This window comes from Bidens hawaiensis, unplaced genomic scaffold (genome assembly GCF_021521415.1).
Source record: "Bidens hawaiensis isolate Kalapana, Puna unplaced genomic scaffold, B.hawaiensis_p1.1 tig00004839_1, whole genome shotgun sequence".
NCBI lineage: Eukaryota > Viridiplantae > Streptophyta > Magnoliopsida > Asterales > Asteraceae > Bidens > Bidens hawaiensis.
In genome coordinates, this window is record NW_027491303.1 from 1,684,219 (window position 1) to 1,694,435 (window position 10,217).

Sequence of the window (10,217 nt, forward strand, 5' to 3'; positions counted from 1 at the left end):
AGGGGTTTTTGGTGTAAAATGTGGTGACGATGTGACAATGTTTTTGATATTTTTACAGTTCCTTATTGATGGGTTTTAGGTGTTTTATAAAAAAATATTTTTATTGATTTTGCAGCTGAGTAGGCGTGTTTTTTGATGTCTCTGTACATCCTTACTATGGATGATCTAAGAGCATCTAGAATGATAGATGTATTTTCATTTTCGGATGCCTTCACATCATCACCATCTCATTATCTTTTCTTTTCTCTCTCATCTTTTCTCTGTTACTTTTATCTCATAAATACTAGTTTGTTTAAAAACCTCTCTCTCTCTCTTCCACATGGGTTTTAAACACTTCACAAACCATGTATTGGAGATGCTTTAAAGAATATAACGAGCTCATGCATGGTCTCTCAGGTGCTGTTTGTTTTTTCAGAGATAAAATGTTTGCAGTCTGTGGACCACATCTGCAGACATCTGTAGCAGAAGAGGTGGACCAAACCTCTGCACTCTGAAAGAAGAAGACTGTTTGTTTTTTAACGTCTGCAGGCTGCTAAAACTTTCAATATAAGCTCTATACCAAAAACACAAATTATATAGCAACAATTAAAAATATATAAATCCAAATTTTATACCTCTCAACTAGCAAATTATAAAACTTACATTAACAATTTTCCACGTGAATGTTTTTTCCTCCAAAAGTTTCAATTGTTTTCGAAAGCAGATAGTTCATATATAATGAATGAAACGAGCCAAAACTCGAGCTTAAAACAACTCACAAGCCGATGACATAAACCTAAACTTTCTACAAACATTTTTCAACTAAAAACTTTCTATAGACTTTTTATAATCCGTAACTTTTTACAAACTTTTTTCAACTAAAAACTAATAATACTTGAACAATTATGCAAAATTATAATTGAACAAAAAAAAACTAATCAATTAATAACTCAATTGAACAAATCAATTAACAAGAATTCAATTAACAAAAACTTAATAACTTAATTGATATCTGATGGAAATAATGAGTTTATAAGAGGTTGGAAGACTATGGTTCAAGTCTGCACCAAGAAGAGAGCGCACAGACCTTTTTTAATGAAACGTCTTCGAAAAAACAAACAGTCTGCAGAGAGCAATGTCTGCGCGCTGCAGACAAAAGAGGTCAGGAAGATCTTTTGTAAAAAAACAAACACCACCTCACTCACTAACACTTTTACTCTTGTACTTATTCCTCTAGAGAAATCAGTACCGATTCTCACGCTAGATGGTGGTTACATGAAGAACGACCTTCCTGTAATGAGGTTAATGATTTATGTTTCGCAAGTTCAACCGTTGGTATTTTCAAGCGCTCTCATCATGAAGATCTCATTATTGAAAGGATTCAGGTATTGTATCAGCCTTATCCAAATTCCCTTCTTCATTGTAGCTTCCCTTTAGTCATATATAAGTTATATATTGTGTACGTAAACTGGGATACGCATATATCATATATGAGATACGAAATAAAATGTAACCAATAAACCGAAAAAATAAAACGAGACTAGGGACTGTCATATATAAAACATAATAAAGTATTTATATTGTAAAAAGGTTTTAAAAAACTATAAGGTACGTGTTGTTTTTTATTTATATTTATTATTATCAACGTTGGAAAAGTCACTAGTCGGGCGGTGAGGTAGGGACTAACGATTAATCGGATTGGACTTTAATGTTAATTTTCAATTGTACACACGCGTACACACAATTTTATATGTAACTTTCAGTTTTGTATATACACATACACACTTTGGCTAAGAATTGGCTGGAATTTCACTGAAAAAACTTATATTGGTCTGAATCTTGTCAAAAATCACTGATTTTGGCCGGAGCCTTTTAGAAAACACCGGCTAAGTTCATTTAAACCCGATTTTAGTCAGATTTGACCATTGATTAATTAACTGACCGCCTAGCCCAAAATTATTTAGTGGGTGAGAACTAGCGATTAGTCAAAGATTAATTGACGCATAGTCAGGATTTTCACAACATTGATTATTATACATGTATTTTCGTCAATATTACACGATCTCCCATGGTCAGATCAAGATAACTTTAAAGAGTTTTAATAAAACAAGTCTATTTCCAAACTTGTAATCGGTGGTGAAATATAAAATAGCTACTAAAGTACTAACTTTTTAAAAATTTCAATAGTATCTCATGAGTACTAATTTTATAATTACTTAACATATATAGTATTGGCAAGCATAAAAGGCAAAAGTATAAACATATGTAGTATTGACAAGTATAAAACTAATCTAAACTTTTTTCCAAATTAAACTTTATTTCACGAAAACCATTCATAAAAATAAAATGTTACTAAATAAAGAATAAATAAGTGGAAGTAAAGACAAAAAGTAAGGCGTGGGTCCCGTAGTGTTACCAACAACTACAAGACATTTTCCTTAACTTAAATTCCATTCTTTCCTTCTTTCAATCAAACGTACGTTTCCCACGGAGAAACTCTCGGCTCCTTGATTATGTCTTCTCCGCCGCCGACCACCTCACCACCCACCAACACCACATCACCACCACCGGCCCCACCTCCATCCACCCCTGCTTCTCCCCCACCTCCGGCTGCCTCTTCACCACCACTAGCCGCCTCTCCGCCACCACCGGCCGCCTCTCAACCACCGGCTTCATCTCCCCCACCACCCGCCGCCTCTTCCCCACCACCGGCCACATCTTCTCCACCTCCGGCCGCATCTTCTCCACCTCCTGCCGCCTCTCCGCCAGCTCCGATCACTCCCGTCGCTTCACCACCGCCTCCAGTCAATCCACCTCCTACTACCACCTCGCCACCTCCACCATCGCCGCCAGGATCGCCACCATCCAATCCGCCGCCACCGGCTCCGAGGAACACTCCACCCAGTCCCCCATCTCCTCCGGGACGCACTACACCTTCTCCACCGCCGCCCAGAAGCGTATCCTCCGGTCCCACCACGTCTGACAATTCATCCGGAATTTCAACCGGAACCGTCGTCGGGATCGCAATCGGCGGCGTCCTCATACTCGCAATATTAAGCCTTATATTTATCTGTTGCAAAAAGAAGAAAAGAAGAACACATCATCCATCCAATATCTATGTACCTAAAGGTCGGTCACAATAATAATATTAACTTCTGTTTCATTCTTATCTTGATTCAATATTTGTAATCTTTGATTTACATACGCAGTTGATCCTCAACAATGGCAGCATAACGCCCCGCCACCAGGCGATCACGTAGTAACAATGGCGCCACTAAAACCACCGCCACCAATGGGAGCACTACCGCCACATTCACCCGCCAGATCACCTACGCAGCCACCGCCACGGCCGTTGAACATGAGTAGTGGCGGCGGTTCCGGATCGAATTACTCGGGTGGTTCGAATTCACTTCCTTCGCCAACCCCGGGTCTGTCACTAGGGTTCTCGAAAAGTACGTTTACGTATGAAGAATTAGCGATGGCTACGGATGGGTTTTCGGATGCTAACCTTCTTGGTCAAGGGGGGTTTGGTTATGTGCATAAAGGGGTTCTTCCGAACGGGAAAGAGGTGGCGGTTAAGCAATTGAAAGTCGGTAGTGGTCAGGGTGAGCGTGAGTTTCAGGCGGAAGTTGAGATCATTAGTCGTGTGCATCATAAGCATCTTGTGTCGTTGGTTGGTTATTGTATTAGTGGTGCTCAAAGAATGCTTGTGTATGAGTTTGTTCCAAATAACACCATGGAGTTTCATTTACATGGTATGTATGTTAGTTTCATCATAATATGTCAAGAATCAAACCGTTTTTTATTAATATGTTAATATTATGTTGCAGGGAAAAATCGGCCAGTGATGGATTTTGCTTCACGGATGCGTATCGCTCTTGGATCTGCTAAAGGGCTTGCTTATCTCCATGAGGATTGTAAGCACGTTTAGAAAACATTTGTGTGTTGAAAAGATCCAAGATTTTAAGTTTTTTTTTTTTTTTATGTGTTTTCAGGTCATCCGAAGATCATTCATCGGGATATTAAGGCTGCAAACATACTTCTTGATTTCAGTTTTGAAGCAAAGGTAAAGGTTTCTTTTTTCTTATTCTTTATTTTTTTTTTGTGTCACGACTTTGAAATTTTTGAGTTGGCATGATTATTTAGGTTGCTGATTTTGGACTTGCCAAGATTACTTCTGATGTTGCTACTCATGTATCCACCCGAGTGATGGGAACTTTTGGGTATGCCTGTTAGAACATGGTTATGATTTCAACTTTTTTTTTGAATTATTTCTCATGTTTTTGCTATAAATTTAAATTATTTAGTTACCTAGCACCAGAATACGCGTCTTCGGGCAAACTCACAGAGAAATCCGATGTTTTCTCGTTTGGAGTCATGCTCTTAGAACTGATCACAGGACGTAGACCCGTTGACACAGCTAATACTTACATGGACGATAGTTTAGTCGATTGGGTAAGTAAAAAAATAAACTGATTGGTGTTTTTTTTTTAAATTGTGATTTGAAAATTGGAACATTATCCGGATACCTTATTTCTAACTCGTGAATGAAATTACAGGCTAGGCCATTGCTGACTCGAGCGCTGGAGGACGGAAACTTTGACTCAATTGTTGACCCGCGTTTACCACAAGACTACAACCGTAACGAGATGGCTAGGATGGTGTCATGTGCAGCTGTGTGTGTGCGCCACTCTGCTCGCCGCCGGCCCAAGATGAGCCAGGTGGTTCGAGCCTTAGAAGGTGACATGTCACTTTCGGACCTTGATGATGGGATCAAGCCGGGACACAGCTCGGTCTACAACGGGAGCTCAGACTATGACACGTCTCAGTACAATGAAGACATGGCCAAGTTCAGAAAAATGGCTCTAGGAACACAAGAGTATGCTAGCAGTGAGTACAGCCGACCCACAAGTGAATACCCGTTGAACCCGTCAGGCTCGAGCAGTGAAGGGCAGATGGATAATTCGAGGAAATATATTAGTCACGGTTTTAGCGACGGGTTTTGACGGGAATTGTACATAAGGTTATTGCTATTTCTTGATTATTTTTGATTTGTATTTATTTTGAATTTTTGTTTTTGAAACGATACATGATTCTTTTAAGTTGACAGATTCAAAGGGTTTTGTTGAATTGGTGGGATTTATGGTGGTGTTATTGTTATAATAAAGTTATAATATTGAACGTGACAGTTGGTATGATGGTTATTTAATGGAGGATTTAAGGGTTGACAAAATACAAAATAGTGGTAGATGACATTGATACCACGTTTTGTGACTTCTAGTGGCAAGTGGATGTATTTTGATCTAGTCATTGGTTTAAACTTATTCTTGTAATTTAGTATTATTACTTATAAATGACTACGTTATTGTTATGTAGTTTAATGGTTGGTGACTTGGTGTGATTTACTTATGTGACTTTAACAACATCCACTAACATCACAAAAGTATTGTAACAACGATAATCTATGACCATTGATCACTCTCCAGATAGAGATTTCAACTATTGTAACTATGGACTTCTTAATGCTTTTCGCATGAATTTGATGGCAACAACTTTCATTGCATAAGGTTTGGGCCAGATAAGGGGTAATCGGAGTGGGTTCGGGATCCTTGTTTCATTTTGTTCCCTCTTTTGTACAAGTAGGGATGATAATGGAACATGTTTGGGTATGGCATTGGTAATCCTAGTCATATACATAATTATAAAACCGTGTCCTCGAGCATATATCAGGTAATTGGCCGTCAAGATATCTAAATATATATTTTTCCTATTAATAGCATATATTATCTATATTAAGACAATATGTAATTATTATTGAGCAAATATTTGTATTGTATTAGAAGATTGTAAACTGGCCCTATATAGAGGGTATTATGATAATAAGATTGGCAAGCCTTCAATCACTTATTCTCTCATTGCAAAACCCGCCAACTTAAATCACCAACCCAACTACTTTATAACCGTAACCCGGCTTACGACCATCTTCGTGTGTTCGGGTGTCTTTGTTATCCTCTCTTCCCTCACACACAAATCCATAAGCTCCAACCTCGCTCTACCCATGTGTATTCCTTGGCTATCCTACACAACATCGCGGGTATAAGTGCTTAGACTTATCCACTTACAAAATTATTATTTGTCGTCATGTACATTTTGACGAAACACAATTCCCCTTCGTCAACATTAAAAACCCTAAGTTCCAAACTTATGATTTCCTCACCAACATACTCCATCCACTTTATTGGCTTCATACTCAAACCCTTGGTCAACAAACTGTCCCTTCTACTCCACCAGCCTCACCTACGGCTCCAACTGATCCCGTGACTCCAGCCCACACCCACACAAATTCTCAATTCAATCCAATTCTTCAAACTTATTCACGCAGGCCCAAACCCCCTCTTCACCCCTCAAAGTTGCAGCCCAAACACCCAACCCAAATTCCCAACCAGTAGCCCAGCCCATACCTGCAGCCAACCCGCCACTTTCTGCCACAACCCCAATATCCACACAGTCCACCTCCTCTTCAGATCCTAGCCTCGCACCATCACCCCCCACAACCCGTACCGTACGTACTCGCTCTATGGACGGTATTATAAAACCAAAACAACCATTCAATCTCAATTGTTCCTCTATTGTTCCCATACCTCGTAACCCTACGATTGCCCTATCCACACCGGAATGGCATAACGCCATGTACGTCGAATTTAATGCCCTTATTAAAAATAAAACATGGGAGTTAGTGCCACGCCAACCTGATATGAACATTATACGAAGCATGTGGCTTTTCCGTCATAAGTTTAAATCAGACGGAACCTTAGAACGATACAAGGCAAGGTTGGTGTGTGATGGGCGTAACCAACAAATGGGCGTGGACTGTGGAGAAACTTTCAGTCCGGTTGTTAAGCCGGCAACTATTAGAACTGTATTATCTATTGCGTTGGCTCAGTTGTGGAAAATTCACCAACTTGATGTCACCAACGCATTTCTTCACGGGTCTCTTAATGAAACCGTTTTTATGTACCAACCGGTCGGGTTTCGCCACCAAGATTATCCGGACCATGTGTGCCGACTTAAGAAATCAGTCTATGGTCTAAAGCAGGCACCTAGGGCGTGGTACCAACGTTTCACCGACTTCGTCACCACTTTGGGATTTACACAAAGTCGGTGTGACAACTCCTTGTTTGTTTATAATCATGGTTTGGACACAGCATATCTATTGATTTATGTAGATGATATTCTGCTTGCAGCTTCATCTAATAAGCTTCAGGTGACTATTATGGTAAACTTGCGGGGGAGTTTGCAATGAAAGATTTGGGTCCACTAAGTTATTTTCTGGGGATTTCGGTCACTAGAAATGGCAATCAACTTTTTCTATCTCAGCAAGCTTACACCACATATATTATTAACCGGGCCGGCATGCTATCCTGCAACCCTGTACCCACCCCTGTTGAATCTAAACCCAAGCTTAGCAACACCAACAGCCCTGGCTTTAACGACCTGACTTTGTATCCTAGCTTAGCAGGAGCGCTACAATACCTCACGTTCACGCGCCCGGACATTTCCTATGCGGTGCAACAGATTTGTGTTCATATGCACTCACCTAAAGTAGTACATTGGGAAGCTTTACAATGTATTTTACGTTATCTTAGAGGTACGGCAACCTATGGTTTAACCCTCAGTTCCTCCAATTCTATATCTTTACGTGCTTACACATATGCCGATTGGGCGGGATGCCCCAACACTCATCGATCTACATCCGGCTATTGTGTGTATCTTGGTGATAACCTTATCTCGTGGTCGTCTAACCGCCAAACCACCGTCTCTCGTTCTAGTGTTGAAGCCAAATACAGAGGTGTGGCTAATGTCGTTATGAAATCTACTATTGGAACTTAATAAACCACTATGGCATGCTACTCTGGTTTATTGTGATAATGTGAGTGCAATCTATCTATCGGGAAATCCTGTGCAACATCAACGTACAAAACACATTGAATTGGACATACACTTTGTCCGAGAGCAGGTTCAACGAGGCAAGATTTGAGTTCTTCATGTTCCTTCCCGCTTTCAGATTGCCGACATATTTACCAAAGGTCTTCCGAAGCTGTTATTTGATGATTTTCGAGCCAGTCTCAGCATACGTCCTCCCGCTTCGACTGCGGGGGAGTAATAGCATATATTATCTATATTAAGAAAATATGTAATTATTATTGAGCAAATATTTGTATTGTATTAGAAGATTGTAAACTGGCCCTATATAGAGGGTATTATGATAATGAGATTGGCAAGCCTTCAATCACCTAGGTGGTGTTTGTTTTTGCTTAAAACATCAGCAGGAGGCTTATGTCTGCGGGCGTGCAGACATAAGCTTCTGAAGATTGTTTGTTTTTTTTAAATAAGATTTACAAACTGCTTTTATGGTCTTAAAAAAGAAGCTATTGTTTAACTTCTTCACACATCTTCACACTTCTTAACATCCTACCAACACACAATGTCCAACACCACCACCACCCATCGTGCGCTCCCACCACTACCATCATCCACCACCACCCACCGTCCGCTACCACCACCGTCCGCCACCACCACCACTACCCACCGTCCGCCACCACCACCGTCTATCACCACCACCACCCACCGTCCACTACCACCACCCACCACCACCATCACCACCCACCACCACCGTCCATCACCACCACCACCACCCACCCGTCGGCCACAACCATCGTTCACTACCACCACCCACCGTCCGCCACCACCACCACCGTCCATCACCACCACCACCCACCACCACGACCATCCGTCACCACCACCACCCACCCATCGGCCACAACCATTGTCCACTACCACCACCCACCATCCGCCACCACCACCCACCACCACCACCTACCATCCGCCACCAACACCGTCCACCACCCACCACCATCACCGTCCATCACCACCACCACCATCACCGTCCATCACCACCACCACCCACCGTCCGCCGCCACCACTGCCCACCACCAACTATTTTACTAGTCTACAGACGTTAGTGACTTCTATCTACTGTGATATGTATGATAAGTAACAAATTTTCAGCTTATGCAGACGATACCCAGTTTATAAAACAAACAGTATTATATTTTCAGATTGCAGATCTTCAGACCACATATTCAGTTGCAGACATGAAATTAGATGAAATCAGATTGCAGACAATTTTTGTCTTAAAAAACAAACAGCACCTTTTTCTCTCACCTATAACTGCACTTTTTATATAATTTTATTTTTGAATTGTAATAAATGTAATATGTCTATTATCACTATATATAGTTTGAGCTATAAAGCAATCATTATAGGAAAAACAAATAAAAAAAAAGAAAAAAAGGTTGAACTCGATTTGTTTTCCTCCGTTTATTGTGATTGCTTTTGTAAACTCTTATCAAATACCTTTCTAATATACTTTTGGAATAAGGTTAAAGAGTACCTTATGCTATGCCTTTAGATTCCACACTTCACTTATCCAATTTTGTTATTCCCAATCTTAATCACTATATATGTTCTCCACACAATTGAATTTAACATTTGGTCCATTTTCCCGTGGCACGTAACTCTACTTATTCATTGATTAAGGTGAACATACACAATCTTCCACCAAAAGTAAGCATTTGTTTCTATAAAACCCCAACCTGGCCAAGGCTGACGTGTCACTATTACAGATTAGATCAAAAACATAATTCCATAAATGTTTAATTAAAATACATTACACGGCCTAACAATTTATTCGAAAGCGCGATCTAATTCTTTTCATTAAATTGCACAAATCTTTTCATACTCTCGAGCACTCTTCCATAACCCGTCCCCATATGCCTTGATAACCTGACTTATAAGAAGGAAAACACAAAAAGTACGTCTGAGCAAAACTAGCCCATTGAGCGAATAGAGGGTAACAAAAATGGCAAATTTTGTTTGAGTAAATAGGCTAAGTTTTTCAAAACATACTTAAAGAAAAAGCTTAAAAGTTTTCAGAAATCATGACATATTAGTAAACAGATATCATCAGAAATAACATACATATTTACCCGAAGTCCAGAGGGTTCGTTTTATTTACAGAGGTGATGCAGGGTAGCCAATCCATACATCCAGATTGCAAATGGAGTGTGGGCAAATCACACCGATCATTCACCAGATTTCAGCCATCATTACTTTTTCCTAGGATCGATCCATACGCCTCTGAACAGAACAGAACAGACAGTCTGAAGACTAAACGG

General features: G+C 40.2%; 1 protein-coding gene across 1 annotated transcript; it reads left to right on the forward strand.

Annotated features, from left to right (window-relative positions):
• Positions 1-2,492: 2,492 nt before the first annotated feature.
• Positions 2,493-5,284, forward strand: LOC143628239 (proline-rich receptor-like protein kinase PERK15). Its single transcript, XM_077097880.1, has 7 exons — positions 2,493-3,108; positions 3,189-3,734; positions 3,810-3,896; positions 3,975-4,045; positions 4,126-4,202; positions 4,287-4,434; positions 4,539-5,284. Exons 1-7 carry the CDS (start codon positions 2,493-2,495, stop codon positions 4,983-4,985), a joined length of 1,992 nt encoding a protein of 663 aa, XP_076953995.1. The 3' UTR covers positions 4,986-5,284.
• Positions 5,285-10,217: the final 4,933 nt, after the last annotated feature.

Coding starts and splice junctions, on each gene's coding strand:
- LOC143628239 (XM_077097880.1), top strand. CDS start 2,493: ATGTCTTCTCCGCCGCCGACCACCTCACCACCCACCAACACCACATCA. Junction 3,109..3,188: donor CAATATCTATGTACCTAAAG/GTCGGTCACAAT, acceptor TTACATACGCAG/TTGATCCTCAACAATGGCAG. Junction 4,203..4,286: donor CGAGTGATGGGAACTTTTGG/GTATGCCTGTTA, acceptor TAAATTATTTAG/TTACCTAGCACCAGAATACG.